Source organism: Lingula anatina, chromosome 1, assembly GCF_051362555.1.
Source record: "Lingula anatina isolate TDL-2025a chromosome 1, LinAna3.0, whole genome shotgun sequence".
NCBI lineage: Eukaryota > Metazoa > Brachiopoda > Lingulata > Lingulida > Lingulidae > Lingula > Lingula anatina.
In genome coordinates, this window is record NC_141767.1 from 23,718,726 (window position 1) to 23,737,028 (window position 18,303).

Here is an 18,303-nt window from a genome sequence, read left to right on the forward strand (position 1 = left end):
TTGCCTTCTAAGAATGAAAAACCCTTCTTTAAGATGTATTTTACACTTAAAATGATCAATAAGTTTTTTTTTGCAGGGCACATTGATTGTAGCTTTAGGGGGAGAATAGATGTTTTGAATCTGGTCTAATTGCAGGCTGAACATCTGAGAAAATTCCATGACCTCTTCTACTTAAGATTCGACTCAAACCACTAGAATGGGGAGTTTTCCCAATCCCTCTGCTCATTATGTTACTGTGTTAATTGCTTAATGGAAACGGCCATTCAATTTACAGACATAGTCATGCTAATATTTCTACAAATATTGGCACTGCCCCAATATTTAGCTCAAACTGCAGAGCGGGTGGTTTTTCTTGGTTCTGCAGCATTAAATGTGAGCAATATATTGAAAAATAACAGCAATGGTAGCTTTTGCAGCAAAGAACAGCCTGCTCATGGTTCTGTGAGCGTGAGAGGAAAAAAGACAGTTGCATCTTGTCTAACTTTATAGAAGGAATAAATAGCTTTGGCAAACATGCTGCTTATTGCTAATAATAGGTTATTCTATGTTGTGTAAGGGAGCTTTTGTAGAGCTCTCTGTCTGCCAGTTAACCTGTCTGCAAGAGATGTTGACATACAACAGGGAATTGAGCTGGTCATAGAATCAATAATATTGGAATAGCAGCAACCCATCTGTCAGGAACTTGCCTGGTGATGGGGAAGCAAACAGTGTGCAGGAATTTTCTGCTTGATGCTGTCTATTAACTGGATGTCAAAGAAGTTGTTTTATTAAAGAAAACAATTTAAAATATGAATTTCACAGTAGGTGGGTTGAAATAATCCCATGTTTTTATATATTTTTTCATATAGTATAATGTAACAAAAAAAAAAAAAAAAGATTGAGACCCTCCCCTCCCTCCCCAAAAACCTATCCCCTTAAGCACACATACATACATGCATATACATTCTAGAATCCCTTAGTGTTATGCTATCCATGCTTAATATTTTCTTGTTTGATTAAGATTTTTTAAAACCCAGTTGAATTTTATTTATGTAATATTTTGTCTTTCTTGACTTTATGTTCACATTTAGCCAGAAAATCCCATTTCAAGAAAATTAAATACAGGAAGCAACAAATCTTAAAGCATTCTACTGTTTCACCAAAGAGACATTTGATCCTGATCTGAATACAAGTTACTCAGTACGCTGACCCCAGCAAATGGGGCCATATTTTTAGTTCAAAAAGTGTAAGACACCGGAATGAACAAATGTCTTTTCAATGCATATGATTTGATCATTCCAAGTCATTGATGTTGCAGCAAATAAGTGGCACTTCAGTTAATCAAGATATTGAAATAGAACCAGACTCCAGGTTCAGATGTGTGCTTTAAGATTAGCATAGAGGGATTACTGGTGCTACGGCCCATTGTACACAACTGCCTGTTGAGATTAACCATGTATGCCCAATATGAGCCCTTGGTGGTTTTGGAATCAGTAGAAATCATTCAACTGGCAATTTGTCTGTACTTAATGCAAAAGTTCCTGAGGGGAAGCAAGCTGGGCATAAACAAAATGATTTCAACAGAATTTTATGTACTTTGCACTGCCCTTGAACAAACAAATAAGGAAAAAATTACTACATTAACGAATTGCAGTATTGCAATGATTTAATGGTGATAAATAATTTATCTGCAACTGTTAATCAGTAACACATTTTGTGTATTATGCAAATTTAAGCAGTGGCAATAGTTGACTGCAGAGAGACAAAAATTACTATTATACCTTCAGTTCAGTGTAAACCAGTAGCAGACGCCATAATGTCCAATTTTGTAAAACAAATACCTACCCACATATTCCATGTTAATTTATGACCTGGGAGCGTACAATGTAGGATATTGAAAGGGTTCCAATCAATGTAGGAAAATGAAATAGAAATGGTTAATGAGACCCGTCATGCAATTCTTGGGGGAGGTAATAAGGGATGTCAGTTGATTATGGTTGCTATGATGTAAATTGCCAAACATCTGGTTTTAGTTTTGTTACATGGAACAGTTCTTAAACTATGCCTTTGAATTGCTGCCCCCTCCACTATTTAGGAATTGCATATCCAATTATAGGTATAGATATTTTGACTTGATATGACAGGGTTATGTTTCAATAAGAATGGATTTGTTTGTCTAATCATGAACAGTACAAAGTCAATCGGATTGTGACTGTTGAGATTAACCTTCTCTACCACAATTAAATGGACCTGCTCTAGCACAACCATAAAAAAGCCTCACAATTGGATTCTAAATACATAGTCTATGTTAACGCATACTTGGTACATAGTCTTCATTATTTTATAATAATTGATGATTTCTCTCTTTTGATAATGATATCAATAAACAGCAAACTATATTTAGTCTTGTATTTTTCTATTTCAGTACGTAATGTGGCTCCTCGTTTCTCCATCCAGCCCCCAGAAATGTTGGATGTGATGCCAGGAGGCGACATCAACATCACCTGTGTTGCTGTGGGTTCTCCAATGCCTGTCGTTAGGTGGAAGTTAGGTGTCACAGATCTAGCCCCAGTGGCTGATGCCCCCTTGGGAAAGAATGTTCTCATCCTGAAGGATGTTCAACAATCTGCAAATTATACTTGCTTTGCAGCTTCTGATTTGGGCAATATCGAAGCTATTACTCAGGTCAAGGTCAAAGGTTGGTGGACCAGTTTATTTATCATGTTGACAGTCAATTGAAATTCTGTCTGTTAGAATTAATTGATATGATAAATTAGGTGTCTGTCTAGTAGATCTAGCCCTGCTTCATGCATGCACTTAGATAGGTAGATGGAGGCAGAGTTTTATGAATTTTCATAGATGTGCTTAAAGTGTATGCAAGTGGGAAAGAAAAAATGCGTTTAAGACATTATAATGTGATTTTTAAATTAGCAGTGGTGTAATCAAAATGTTTGTGACTGTTTTAGCATGGTGTATAGAAGTGTCATATGTGTATTAGGCACTAGTGTGTGCTGCATGCAACTTCCCCCAATTTTAAAAAAAAAACTACTATCAGTCTGCTTCAAGAAAAATGGCTCCACTTGAAGATCTTGCTTTACTGTCAAAACAATCTGTGTTGTGGGTTGTCTAAGAATAATATTGAGAGTAACTATAAATGCTTAATCCTCTATGTTTAATGCAGTCCACTGCATGTTTTCACTGCTCACTTCCTTTTGGGTTATATCTGTTCAGAAATGAATTTAATACTGATAATAATTTTAATTGACATAATTTTTAATCTGCAAGCTTAATATGCTGATCATATTTTCTGTAACATTGGACAAAAATATTTATAAGTATAACATAGTATCTTCCCAACAAAATAACAGTTAAATTGCATCTTAGCATATCATTATCATTGTCCTTTGTACAAGATTCACTAGATACCAGCCCATAATTAAATCTGTCATTCATTTGACGTCAATATTTTATGCACTGAGAAGCTATCTAGAAGCCATGATAAGTTCAGAGAAGAGACAGTGAAGAAACAATATTTACTCGTCCTTTTTCTGCAGAACTTCACAAATATTTTTCATCTTCATGTTATTTTTGCATTGAAAAAACTATTCCCTAGGTCTTTGCAATGGGGACCCATGCTTAACAAGGAATCCAGGTGACCATTAATATCACAGCACCATACAATTTTTTATTATGCACAGCAGCACTGTTTTTGTCCTCCTGTATCTGTCACAAACCTTTTATTTTAGTCCAGTGTATGAGGCAAAAATACACTGAAAAGTAACATCTTTAAATGTAGGGCGATAAGCTTGATACTAGTGGAAAAAAAATGGGAATATTAGTTTATGTGTACAATATATTTTTATGTATATGTGTACATTTTCAAATTGGATACAAACTCTATATTTGTTGTACATTTTTTATGGGTTTTGTGGAGGACTAAAACAAATGAACATCACATTAAGTACACCCTTTTTTGCCTTTCAGCGCTTCCCAATCCTCCTGTTCACCTCGAGATATCCGAGGTCACAGCCACATCTGTTAAACTTAGTTGGGATGAAGGAAACAATGATCCCATAGACAGTTATATTATCAACTATAAGCCCAAGTATAAGCAAGGTGTGGAAAGCAAATCAATATCAGGCATTGTAGAAACTGAACACACTATTACTGGCCTGGTCTCTTATACCATCTATGAGTTCAGAGTAGTAGCAGTCAACAATATTGGGCGAGGGAGACCCAGTGAGCCAAAAGAGTGTACAACTGGGGAACAACGTATGTAGGATAGTTCTTATTTATTATAACCAATATTTTACCTATCTCTATCTCTCTTTCTTTCTTTTTTTACTGTGTGCTGTTTATATCAGGAGTGAAACTTTCCCTTTCTGTTTTGTATAATGTTTAAAAAAGATTAGTGGATCTCTGAGTTTGAGAATGTGATTTTTAATAATCCTAACTAAAATAATGAATACTAGACAGAGCTCTCCTTTCACTTTGGCATGAGTAATGTAATTTTTATTAATATTTACACAAGCATTTATTTTTCATCATAATTAATTTTCAAAGAATGGCTGTATGGCAGTGGATTTTAACATTGTAGCCAGGTCGTAAGCTTAGGTTCAGTTCCACCAAGCTTCAGCCAGATGCTCTAGCACATGGCTGTGGTCAACCTGCTCTGCTGGCATGTCTGCTTGTTTTCCATGTTTTGGTTAGAAATGAACAAAATTAAGTTTTTATCTTAATATTGTATGACGTTTGCCTTGTGGTTTGAAATTTGGCTTGGTGTGTTTAAACATTAGTAAATGTTGATGTGAACATTTCTTTTCTCTGTATTTGATCTCAGAGCCCAGTACACCTCCACGCAATGTCCGAGCCCGTCCATTAAGTACTAGCACACTATATGTCCAGTGGGATGAGCCAGAAATACCCAATGGACTCATCTTGGTAAGTTCACTTCAACCGACAGTGTAAAAGTATTGTTGTTCAGAAATTGAACAGTAAGTTCATCTTTCTCCCTATAGGTGGCAGGCAAGTGAGCTACACATTGTGGTTGTTGTGCAGTAAATGTGTTTTTGCCAAATGGATGCAATCTATATAGTGCAGTGCTTTGAACAGTGTTAAAGTTGATTTGATTGCTGTTCTTCATCTTTATCATCATCTTGCATTACATTAAAAAATGAAATGTATAAAAATACTGATTCTCTGAAAGAGTGTTAAAACATTTTGTTGCCTGTTTGTCTAAAAGAAATATCATAAAGAAATGTTTTCCCTCAAGATCACTGAAAATATATCAACTACTCACTTCCAGGGATACCAGGTGTACTACACCCTGAAAGAGGAAGGCGAGAACTTAGCCGAAAGACCTTATTACACATGGCAAAACATGGCAGTTACTGATAAGGTAGCCAATATTCGTAACCTGTCTCCAAACAGGACATATGTTGTCTGTGTCCTGGGAAGAACCAGCGTTGGCGATGGACCTCCGTCAGAGTATGTTGAAGTCCTAACAAGACAAGGAGGTGAGTTGAGTGTATATTGACACTTGATAAACTTTTCAACATGTTAGGATTTATAAATACATATGCATGTACGTACTATTTTACATATACGTGTTTGAGAACGTAAAGCATCACCTGCACTTCTTGCACCTGTAATTAGCCAACTCATTTTCTAGTGTTGCATACAACCTTTTTGTTACATTGACACTGTCTGACAGCTAGAACACTGAATGTGGTATCTGTATAACAAAGTCACCACTTATGTGCTATGCATGCTGGGAAGGACAACTACTGGATGTTGTATTCATGAATTAATCAATACTCAAAACTCCATATAGGATGTATTCTATCATTCCTTCCTGACAAACCTAGAAAAACATTTTCCGCAATCAGGACTATTTTGCATGCAAAGTGATAATATTGTGCTGGTCCATAGGAATAGTGTGTGACCTGTCTTAGGTGTACTCATTGTGGCATAGGGACATACAGGAAGCATGATATATTGTGTGTAGTGTAAAGCTGCATGGGTCCAGCTTCTAGTAGAAGTATTGTGTGTATTCAATCAACAGAAATATGTCTTGTAGGTTAACTAGGCATGTATGCCTCCATGTCTACTAATAATTAAGATTAAGATCACATCATGGTATCGATCTATTCTTATTGCTGTTCTGTGTGAACTCTCCTGTGAAAATTTTAACACGAAGGTGCATCTATCAATAAAGCAAATGATGAAATAAAGTATTTTAGTAGACAAAAGAAAATGTTAACAGAAACAGATATTGATTATTTCAAATTATTATGTAGGAAGTAATAATACATGAAGATATTTAATGCATTTTTTTTCTACAAAAAATGCAAAAAGGTTTCATACACATGTAAGCAGAACTTTTTTCTTGAAAAATTGGAACTAAGTCTTAGACATACATTACTTCAGTGAACAGGTTTCCCAATCCTCGTAAGTAGATGGTAAAGTACATGGAGCTTTTAACACTGCTTAGTAGATGGAACACACAAAGCCATTCGGATATCTGATTTTTTTTCTCAACAAATTTGGATGGGAGGGGGTTCAACCAACAGGGTCACTAAGTAAATGTGCTGTTTGGTTGTTATATGGTATCCATGGCAACAGAGGTTTGTGTGTATTGATCTACTCTCTGATTATATTGTTCAGTGGTCTGCTGATATATGAATGCAATGAATTCTGGAAATGATGGAATGGATATTGACTCTACTTCTCCTTTCTTAACCAGAGGCATGTTTTTTAATAAGACTTAGTACTCATGAGCTTATTATGCTCCTAATTTTACCCCCCCCCTCATTTTTTAAACATATATGACCTTAGTTTGGGGAATGACAAGGACCACGTAGATTCTCTATATCTGTAACATAGCATATCTGTCTTTAATATTTATGTGTGATTTTCACTCCCATATTTGTTAATTGGTCAACATACCATTCCAGAAATCCATTGCATTTATGTTGTAGACAGTCTTAAGTCTTCAATAAATCTTTTATTGTGTACAAAATTTCTTCAGAACAATTTGACACATCTCGGGTGTTGCATGGCTGTATCTCAATTGTATTTCTCAATTGGAGAAATACAGACTGTACAACTAAGCTAGTAGGCCATTCCATGCACTGGCCATGATGACTAAATGCTATTTCCATATACTGAATATTCACTTGTGGTTTAGTTTCTTTGCATACAGCTCATATGATTTTATTCACGGTTTTTCACTTGCTCTTATATTGTAAAATCATGTTATCTTTTCATATGTAAGTATGTTTCAAGCTGATTTTAACATGAAACTTTTTGCATGTTTTGGGCTAATTTGATGAAAGAAAATGATGTTTCTTTATTCACTTTTGTTATTTTTTGTAAATATCAAGTTGAAATAAGGACTGTTTGCATGCAAATATGCTGCCTCTATTAATTGTTTTATAATCCAAACAGATTTATTCTTACTTTAAAGCATTTTCATTTTCACCCAGAAAAATTTACTCGATTGGGTGAAAAGATTATGTAAAATGTTTTCTTTGTCACCGGTGGGTATTTTTATATGTTATTTGTTTCAGAAATGTTGTTTTGATGTAAAACATGAGACCCTATTTCAATAACTTCACATTTTTTTCTTCTACATCTATTATCTCCAACTAGAGCATAAGATTATACTACTGATGTAATACACCAGAGCTTGTATGGTTTGTAGGAATGTTGTGTTCATATATTGGACAGTTGGACCTCTCGTGAAATTGAAACTGCAGCTATAGATCATCATCCACCTGTACCTGTATTTAGAAATAATCAGCCAGTAGATCTGCATGGTCCGAGATGTAATTACAAAAAGGTGTGAAAACTGTCCGGGAATTGCCTGGACTGCATGCATGGCTTGAAATAATAAATGATGATTGATTAATGAGATGAAACTAAAATCCTTCAGGTAAATCCTTCAGTAAGAAGAAATAAATAACCCCACCTGTATTTGTTTTAGGGTCAATGTGTGGTTGTTAGGTGTTTAATTGAAGTTATACAGTAATGACAGTGTTAGTGACATATTTTCCCTTGCAATGATGAGCTGTTGAACATTTTATCCACCAGAGTATTTGTCATGGAAATGTGCTGCAATGGCTAACATAATTATGCAGTATATATGTAGTCTTAAAAAGATGTAAAGCTGGAAACCAGAAGCAGTTGTCTGTGTTCACAGTTATTCTTGTCTTATTATTAAATCGTGTCAGTACACTGCATGGTTTGTGAAAGATGCTGTTTTTAGAATGTTTTCTAGAATTCTGGCAAGAAAGAAGTATGTCTGTGCAATTCCTGCCAAGAAATAACCTTGTTTAAACATAATTACTTCAAGCAAGATATAGGGTTTGTTTTTTCTAGCTTCAGGTATTTAGGGTAACTTTTCACACTATGTGTGTGAAAGGGGTAGGGTTAGAACAATTTTTTTATTGTATTAAATAAATAAAAACTGTATGAATTTACCAGCTAAATATCAGATTTAAAAATCTATGTAAAAAATCATTTAAGGAAGAAAATGGACATTTCTTACAGTCCAATATAGTCATTCTGGAGTAGAAAATACTCAAAGAAAGTTCATTAAAAAGTTGAAGACATTTAGACAGTTTTGTCAGAATGAGATAATGGTGCTAATATTTCTGTCAGTAGCCTTTTGTCAGACTGCATTCAGCAACTGCTTTATGTGACTGACCTGCCTTAACCAGAACAACCTTTTGAACAACTCTAGTGCCCTTGTCAAAAGGGTTCATGTAGTTCTAATTATCCCTGTGAGGAAACTGATACCAAGTGCTGCCGTTAAAACAAATGATTGCCAATTATATTAAACAAAATGAGAAAAAGAGGTGAAATTAATCTGGGTTAGGGTATTAACAGTTTCTGGCAATTTGTTGGAAAAAAATTATATAGGGAGTAGAATAATGAATAAGTTTACACAGCAAATATAGCTTATTGACTTGAATGTCATTTAATTAACAGAGCTGTTAACTTTGGAGAATAAATGGATAATTGAGAATGAAAGCGAAGTGGGAAAAATGTCAACCCTTGGTGAGTCCACATCGATCCAAGAGACTCAGTGGGCATAATTTTGCATTCACTATGGTCGGCCTGTCAGTGCCATCTGAATTATTACTTCATAAACCTTCAACTTTATTGACATGTCAGGAAAAACGAGAAAAGTTAAGTTGTCAGTTAGCAAAAGTCAATGACGCTCAGGAAGATTTTCCTCATAATATCTTAATTATCTGCTGCGACCTCTTGGATATCATGGGTCCTCTGCGGCATTGCCGATATGGCCCTGTGGACTTGGCTATATTTTAAACTCTGTTATGTGAGGCCATGTTATGTGCTTCCTCTGCTCTATACATATTTGAGGCATTTTACTAGCTCTACACAAGCACAGGTCGTACTGTTTTTGCAGTTTCTTGGGACCAGTGATGTATACATTTTTGAAAAACATTAATATACTGATTGCTGATCCTTGCCTTGTTTTTGTGGAGCTTTTGCGATGTTTACATAAACTTTTTTCTGTGGTCAAATCAGAAATGTCATTTGGGATTTTTAGTTGATGGAAAATGCAATAGATGTTTTGACATCTGCACTAATATTTCTTAATAGCATTTTGATTTGTATTTCTCAAGTAAGTAGCTTTTCTAAAGATGAAACGAAGAATTTTGAATTGTCACTTTTGATTTTCAATGTTTTGTTTTTTTTTTTTTTGTCATTAATTAGAAAAAAGGTTTGGAAAAAGCATCTCAAATGAACCAAGGTCTTTTAAACTGTCCTAAAATGTCTTAAGAAACCTGATCACAATCAAAAGATAAAACCTATATATACACTGAAACTTTAAGTAAATGTAAAGAAAACCTATGGTATCATATTGAATCTAACTCATCTCCTCCAACAGTCATCTAAATTAAATCAGGAAATCGGATCAATATTTCTAGATAATCACATTGTTTGTTTCACCTATGCTACATTTTGCTGCATTTCTGCCAGGACTAATGTTCGTCTGACATTTTGTCTGGCTAAACAGACTTGTATTTTATGATAGGAAATAGAGGCTCCAGTGCCAGTTAAACTGGAATAACTGGATGTAGACAGTTCTCTTTATTGAATGCTTGAATTAATTGACGAGGCTCGGAATCAATTGAGTTTACATTGATCCAATTGCATGTTATAGTTTGTGGATAGTAAGAATATGAAGTGTCCACATCTCATTCCATCATATTCCCCCCCTCTTACACATATATCTCTTGTATGTATGAATATGACATCACAGCATCTCACCACCAGTCTAGAATATAAAAAGGATGACCAGATCAAGATCTCTGCAATCAAAAGGCATCTCTTTCACTATTGAAGGGAGTCCCTAAGCCACAAGTTGTTGTTGAAACTCAATCCCCTTCTCATAAACACCTAGGGAGCAGCAGTTTGCCTGTATTGTGCTGAAGCAATGGAGGATATGGAGCTAAACCATTATTCCTGCACTAAGGTGTTTAGATAGGAGGGACTATTATGTCCTGTACCTTGGGGTTTAGTTGAGTGAAAATATTGTACAACATTGGAATCCTGGCATAATCAACTGCATAGAGCAGCTTCTTGAATGAGGTTCACTGATTACCCAGAACCTGGATTTTCTGAATCCCAATAAAAGCGCTCTTAGCTTAAGGGTTCTTATATGCTGGAGAGAAAATAATTAGCATAGAGCTTAGGATATGCCACTCAGGCCAACTGACATGGGATGGGGGTTGTCCTGATTCTAAACAGATGTCTTAGTAGTAACTAGAACTGCTGGTGGTGCAACCTGCAGGGAACAATCTAAGCCGCGTGCTGTGGGCAGCCATTAGCATAAGGATATGCTGTCTCTCCTGAGCCATGAAAGCCAGCTTAGTAATATGCTGATGAGGAGGTCGCTGTTGTCAGTGTCAGAACAGCTGCATTCAAGTGTGTAGAACAGTTTTCTATAGATCAGAGGTGAAGAGAAGTGTTAGGTTGGAGTCCGAGGACAGTAACAAAAACAGTGGTCATTTCTGTACTACACAGTCGCTTACTCTTACTGGGCAGTCTTTTGTAGGAATGCAAACTACTGTGACCTACTAGGTATATACTACCTATACAGACAGGGCTAGTGAATCACTACCTGTAACTGGAGAGAGATAACTGGGATACCAGCAAACATGTTAAATGGGAAGACTATATTGTAGTTTTACTCGGTGATTTATAAAGTAGGGAAAAATTAAGTTGATGAAAAAGCCTTGGGAGATATTGAAAGGTTGAATGGAATGGATTTTTCTCCTGAAAGGCCAAAGGTTATAACAGATTGTTCCATGTGAAAGGACTGGCAGAGTGACCTGTTGTACTAGAAGGGTGTTAGTGTGACTACACGCTAATTCATCAGCTTGCCAAATCTTTGAAGAAGGTAGAAAAGAGTAAGGATGGGGAGACTTCTCCGTCCTGTATTAATTGAGATTTTATACTTTTTGCTATTGGCACACACAGATGTTAACAGTCAAGGAGACGGGAAAGGTGAGCTTTGCTAAGTATCCTATAAAAAAAAGAGACATTCAGTTTTTAATTGACATTCATGGGTTTTCTCTCTGGGTGTGAGTTTTGATAGCTATCATGTGATTACAAACTTTTTTCGTTTAGTTCAAGTTTGCATGTCTGTTTGTAAGTTGTTTTGATTGCAGTTGCACCTTAGAGCTTTGGAAGTGTCTTGATTGTTATTCAACAATTATTTGAAGAGATTTCTCTCTCTTTTCATTCTACATCTTTTTCCTAAGAAACTTTTCTGCTTCTGTTCAGTGCCATTATTGAAGACTTGTATATTTGACGCAGGTCTTTCATTCTTCTATCTCCTATCCTCCTTTGACCATCCCCTCAGAAGAAGCACACTCCTTTTCGGAGCTGTTGCCTCGTATGTCAGATGTTTTGTGTGATCAATGGTAGTGTCACATTTGAATGGACATTTGAGTGCATTAGAGGAGGGACGCTTTGTTTGCAAAATTGGGTCAGAGCCTTGTATTGTGTGGTGTGTGAAGAAATGTTATAGAGTATGCTCATGCAGCACCGTCTAATTTTGTAATCCTGTAATGTTAGCACAATTCACTTTGCCAGCATGTTAACTTGTATTGTCATTGGGGAGGATAGGTAAGGCAAAGTTTGGAGTGGAAATATATGGAGACTGCTGTGTGCTGTGAAGCAGAAATGTTTATAGTCATTGCTTTTACCTTGAAAAACAACCTTTTTTTGCTGAAGTTGAATGGTGGTCATGACTGACTCTTTGGTTGTAGAAACCCTGATGTCATACATCATTGTATACTAATACATATTTACATATATTTGAAACACGAAAGCATACTCTTTACTTGTCATTTTTCAAAATGATGTACTTTGTGATTATTTTGTCATTTATTTAAATTATGTTACCTTTTGAAAAAGATTGAATTGGTGGCTGATGTGTTTGCATAAAAAATAGAAATATCCAGACTGACTCATTTTTAAGGTTGATAATTTGATAGCTTCATCATAAAGGAAATTATATATCATTACTCTTCTCATTGCCCATAATCATCTAATCTGGCTCATCAGATTGTTATCTGGGATCAAAATTATGCAAACATCAACTGATCAAATATAATGACAACATTGTAACTCATATTATATTGAAATCATTTTTTCCACAAGATTTAGATACTTCTTAACACTTAAATAATTTTTAAAAAGTTTTATTGCACTTGAATTTTTTGTTCTGTCAATTTTTTAATTCTTGGAATTTATTTGAATTATTTTTCTTATATCACAGTGCCAGAGCAACCTAGGAATTTACAGACCGAGGTACGAGGCCCAGACCAGATTTACGTTACCTGGGAAAAACCAGAGAATTCTGACGACATTATCACAAGTTATGAGTTATATTACCAATCTCCATCAAGGGGGAAGGTCCGTGTGACCATCCAGCCCCCAGTGGAGAGTTACCTGTTGGAGGATCTAATCCCAGCCACAGTATACAACATCCATGTCCTTGCTAAATCAGAGAGGGGGACAGGGCCTGAGAGCCCTGTAGTCCAAGCAACAACGCAGGAGTTCAGTGAGTACTGCCTTTTATTTGCTATTAGAAATACAGACAGGATTACAGTTCCTAGGATTATGATTGTCAGTAGTTCATTATAGTTACTAAGTAGTTGGTTGCTGTATCATGTGGAAACAAAAGGAAATGGGACTATTTCAGCTGTATTGAGTATTTAATTTTAAATCACAATCTGTCAGAATTCCCTATTTCATGTATGATAAAAAATACATTATGTGGTTTAAAAGAATTCATAGGAGCACTGCATTTTTGACTATGACTTTTTTTATGGGAATGGGAATGTTCAGAAAAATGTTAAGTCCAAAATTGTGCCAGAGATAAAGAATACCTTATAGCAGTATCAAGTGAAAACTCTCTTGAATTTTACTGAAATTTTCATAAACATATCAGCATTTGAAGTTTGGTACATTTTTTAAAATCCACTCACTACATATCACCGATATCGTAACCATCTTTCCGCTGCACTGTTATTGCCTTCGTGGCATCTGATAACTGTTCTAAAGTTAGTAGACAAACATGGAACAGTATCCAGCATGGTCTGTAGACAAGAATCTACTGTTTAAAGCCACTGTACAGGTGGTGGGCAGATGAGAAGCGAGCTTAAGACAGACAGGTTTACACAAGCTGGGACTCTGCTTAATATGTCCTGGTATGAAAGAATAAACTAAAAGCTTACCAGGATGCTGCAGTATGGTGTAATATTAACTTAACATTAAGCTGTGGAAAAAAAAACCACATGGAGCAACATCCTTGGTGTGTTTATTTTCCTTGAGGATTTATGGAAGATTGACCTCTTGTTTATAATGCTGACCTGGTGGCATGCTTTGTCTCCAAATATCATTTCCCTCATTTCTGTACACACAAAAAAAGAAAGTAATCTAAGTAATCTGATCTTATCATCCAGGTCTTTGCATTAATTGATTCCAAATAGTTTTAACAGCTGTCATATGGTTTAATGCCAATGATAAGATTAAGAGAACCCTTAATCCTGAGTGATTGATTTCTTGCTACCCCACCCCCTCTACCAATACTGCCCTGATCCTAGAAAAAAAGAAATTTAAGTGTGTATTTTTAGTTGCCTTATCATTTTGCTATTTTTATTAGAAGCTTAATATGATGTGATATTGTTCCACAGTGGCAAACAATGAACAAACAAGATGTCTAGATGTGACGTCCTGTTTTTTTTTACTCGATATTTGATCATTTTCTTTTTTTTTTTTTTTTTTTCATTGCTGGGCTCACACTTCATAGTTAATCTTTACTTGATAAGAATGTTGAAAGCTTGAGTGTAAAGATAAAACAATTGGGAAATGTGAGTCCTGTCCTTGTAGTGTTGTATCAATTTTGAAATTCATGCAGAAGTAAGAGCTGGCACCATAGAATTAAATATTTCATTGAATGCAACAATGGTTTCTACCAGCAAAGTCTCATTTCGGAAATTTTGACTTTTATGATCATCATTGATAAATGAAAATATCATTTGAATGAGTGTATTTAAAAAAATAGATAGAAAATAAAAATATTTCCAAATATCAATTATGTTGCAGTTTTGCAAATTTATCAGTTGGCATTTCTGCATGAATTGACTGTTTACTGTATCTGTTGTTGTTGTTATGTCCAGTACTGGACTCACTAGCATAAATTTGTTTTATGTAGATCATTTGAATTTTTTCAAATAAAATATCAATAAAAAGGCGCTTCAGGGGGAGGGATTCAATAATTCAAGTTTGTTTCAGAGGAAATATTTTGAACATTTGGCTTAAATATAATATGCTAACTAGTGTAAGTCTAGAAATGCCTCTACAGGGAGGTTGCAATGGAGGAGATGTGAATTTTTTTTTTTTTTTTAATTGTCGTTATATTACCAAATATCATTGGATGAATTTTGGCAATAATAATTCACATTGAAATCTTCCCTGTGTTGGTATAAAATGTTTGAATGCTGTGATTGTCCCTTAATAGATAGCGTAGTATAATGATTACAATATCATTATATTGATTTTACTGTCATGCCATACAATAGATTAAGCAAGGTAAAATATTACAAAAGAAAAACTAGTGCATGGCTGTTACTGTAAATTGAATTTGACCGAATGTAAAAGAAAAGCAAAACAACCAAATGATTTAGATTAAATGGAAATTGGAATGAAATCCTTGCACTAGTCTTCATTTTGTCTTATCCAACATGAAGACCTGGAGTCTGTTCTCGGCCCTATGTTTAGACTGCCAAGATAGCCCACAAGCATATACTCACCTTTCCATGAGATTGCTATCTAGATAACAAATGAAGGAATGTTCAAATATGAAGGAGAAAATGCCATCTCAATATGGTTGAATTCTCAATTTATTTGCCAAATTATTTGTTTTTCGACAAGTGCAAAATTGGAAGTTATTGTGCATTCCTTTCAGAAACAAACTTTTGAACACCCGGAAAATACTTCTCTGTCTCACTTGATTAGATGTGAAATCCAAGATTTCCTGTAAAATACCAGCTGTGATTTCTTGGAGCCTGGGTGTAAATACAAGGTGGAAGGCTCTGCCAGGACATGTCTCTAGGAATGTTTGGTGAATCATGCTTGGTGGGCTAACATCAATCCTAATCACAAACCAAATGTAATAAATCCTTGTTGTGTACAGTTGCATTGCCATGTTTAATTTCCTGCATGGTCGAGTTTCTTGATAAAGAAATCTTTTTCCATTGGTTTCTGTGAGCAGTGTATTAGTGTCGTTGTCCTTGCACATTTGCAGCTGATCTCTGGGCTCAGCAGAGGTTAGCCACATGATGTTGTAATCCTGATGTTTTTTATTTCAGCTTATCATTTTTGTACTTAACTTCAGTTTCTGGTTGCAAGTCAAAGCCAAAAAGCATTTATCATTAAAATCTTAATCTGAGCTGTCATAGTATTAAATATTTGAACTGTTTTTATTTCTGTAATACTTGCAACCTGGATCTGATAGATCAAAATAGTGACGTCACACAGTGTTGTAAATTTTGCTTTGTCTTTAGCGTATGTAATTTTTAAGTTCTCGAATTATTTTTAGTTCTTTGTGTTTTTGATTTTGATTTTTTGTCATTTTTGTTGCACCTTCTATAGCCCCCTCTGCCCCTCCACAAGATGTCACCGGCGAGATAGAGGGAGCCACTGCTATCATCATCAAATGGAGTCCACCTCCTCTCAATGCCCGGAATGGGCAAATTACGGAATACAAAATCCGCTATGTGGAAACCGAAAGTGGCCAACAACTGCAGGAGGCGTCAGTGGTCACTGTGCTTGGAGAAAAAGACAGTGTGGTCATACGCAATCTAAAAATTTGGACCAAGTACACAATATGGGTACAAGCAGCCACTAGAGTGGGCCCAGGCCCCAACTCTGTCCCTATTGTAGTTCGAACTGATGAAGCTGGTATGTACTAGATATAGTTGCCCCCTGGGTTGTGGCTTGCATTCCTAGTTTGAACTAACACATTAAAACTTAACTAGCTAAGTGGTGGTTGGTTGGTTGGCATTTCTCCACTGCTTTCTTAAATCTCTTCAGGGTCAAGATTCTGAGTGCCTGTTGATATAGCCTTATTTCTAGATGCCATGTCAAAAAATTCAGAAACATGATTGCTTGACCTTTTGGTTTGACCTTTTCTGTCTGGTGGACTGGGTACTTCCAGCCTTGCTGTGTGCATGCGGTGGGATGCTCTCTAGGGTGGGTCTGCATGCTCTTTAATACATAACTGGACTTTTGAACATGGATTGATGTGCTGCCTTGGTATTTCAGCTTATTAATCTCTGTATACTTGATATACCTGAACATCACAGTTATTTGCAGACACATGGGCAATCAATAGAGCCTGGCCTAATAGCTTTGAACAATGGAAGTTAATGCTGTTTCAATCGTGGTCAGCATTTGCTTCAAAGCAAGTGCTTGTTTGTAAAAGAATAAAAAACGATTACTCAGCACATCTGGTTTTCCACAAAGAAAGCTGGTCCTTCAAAAATTAGGCCCGTTACAAGGACTTTGAAAAAATGCAGAGTTTTTTGTGATCTTTCAAAGCTGAATTGGTAAAGAATATTTGAAACCTTTTGTCTTTCCTTTATCCTTGAAGTAATCTTTAAATGTATTTTGCAATTGGAAGTTTGCCAAGATTACAGTTTATAGTCATTCACGTAATTGGTTCTGATTTAGCATCAGCCCAAGTGTATTAAATTGGTGGACAAAACAAGAAATTTATAGTGACTGTCAAAAGTAGTCATCAACCAGTCCTAGACAGTTGGCATTAGAAAAGAAATGGAAAAGTATATCATTTGTCTGATTGAATTACCAAATTAAGTCAGCTAAGTGAACTTAATTTATTTTCCGGTAGCCTAATATGAAATCAGATAACAAAGTGACATTACTGAGGTAGCAATTTATCTTCACTGCTAGATCCATAAACTCTGGATATTGATTAGTATAGGGAGTTCAAGTGACCATCAATTAAAGCAAAACTGTTGTGTACTTTGATGAAGTAAATTATTAATGTTCGCAACCGAGAATGTGAGCGTTGGTTGTGGCAGAATAAGTCTAATTCATGGGAAATTACTCAAGCTGAGTGTCTCCAGTGACTAGAAACTACTTTAGCGGCTAGAGGGTTTGTGTGACAAAATATATTGGTTATTCTTATCAAGAAATAAGAGATGAATTAAAGGGGCCCTCCTTGGTGTTATCAGATGAAGCCTTATGAATATAAGATCATAGGATCTGTAGACATTTAAATTCAGTGCAAGCAGGGAATTTTGTTGGATAAAAGTGACTGTCCCAGTAATTATAGAGATAATATACCAGTGATAAAGCCAAGAATGCCCATCCTTTTATCATATGCACTGACCATTAACAATGGAAAATGTTTTGATAAAGAATATCTGAGGAGGTTGGTTTTGAGGAAAGACTGAAAAATTATGAAGTGAATTGTATCCACTATGTTGTTGTTGTTTAACATTTATCACAGCTAGGAAAATAAGTTATCAGTCACTTCAGACACTGTTTCTGTGATAACGAGCACTTACTCATTCTTGTAGCTTTTATGGAATCCAAATTTGTATTTCTTGTAAATAAAACATGAACACTCCTTGTCTTTATCCTTCACATTTCCAATTCTGACTTTTCCATTACATCCAAAGTTCCCTCTAGATAGGAGAGAGAAGAGAAGATGGTTAAATGTGTGGCCAACTCTTTTCTCTCTCTCTT

The 18,303-nt window shown here is 35.6% G+C and overlaps 1 protein-coding gene across 19 annotated transcripts in view; it reads left to right on the forward strand.

Annotated features, from left to right (window-relative positions):
* Positions 1 to 18,303, forward strand: part of LOC106157176 (receptor-type tyrosine-protein phosphatase delta) — a 97,295-nt gene that overhangs the window by 59,991 nt on the left and 19,001 nt on the right. For 17 of the 19 annotated variants that reach the window (XM_086999155.1, XM_086999164.1, XM_086999159.1 and 14 more), the window contains 7 exons: positions 2,405 to 2,677; positions 3,964 to 4,251; positions 4,820 to 4,920; positions 5,285 to 5,495; positions 11,497 to 11,523; positions 12,803 to 13,087; positions 16,183 to 16,491. In XM_086999155.1, coding sequence (XP_086855281.1) covers positions 2,405 to 2,677; positions 3,964 to 4,251; positions 4,820 to 4,920; positions 5,285 to 5,495; positions 11,497 to 11,523; positions 12,803 to 13,087; positions 16,183 to 16,491 — 1,494 coding nt within the window. The remainder of the gene's footprint in view (positions 1 to 2,404; positions 2,678 to 3,963; positions 4,252 to 4,819; positions 4,921 to 5,284; positions 5,496 to 11,496; positions 11,524 to 12,802; positions 13,088 to 16,182; positions 16,492 to 18,303) is intronic. The other 2 variants (XM_086999169.1, XM_086999160.1) reach the window with 2 other exon arrangements.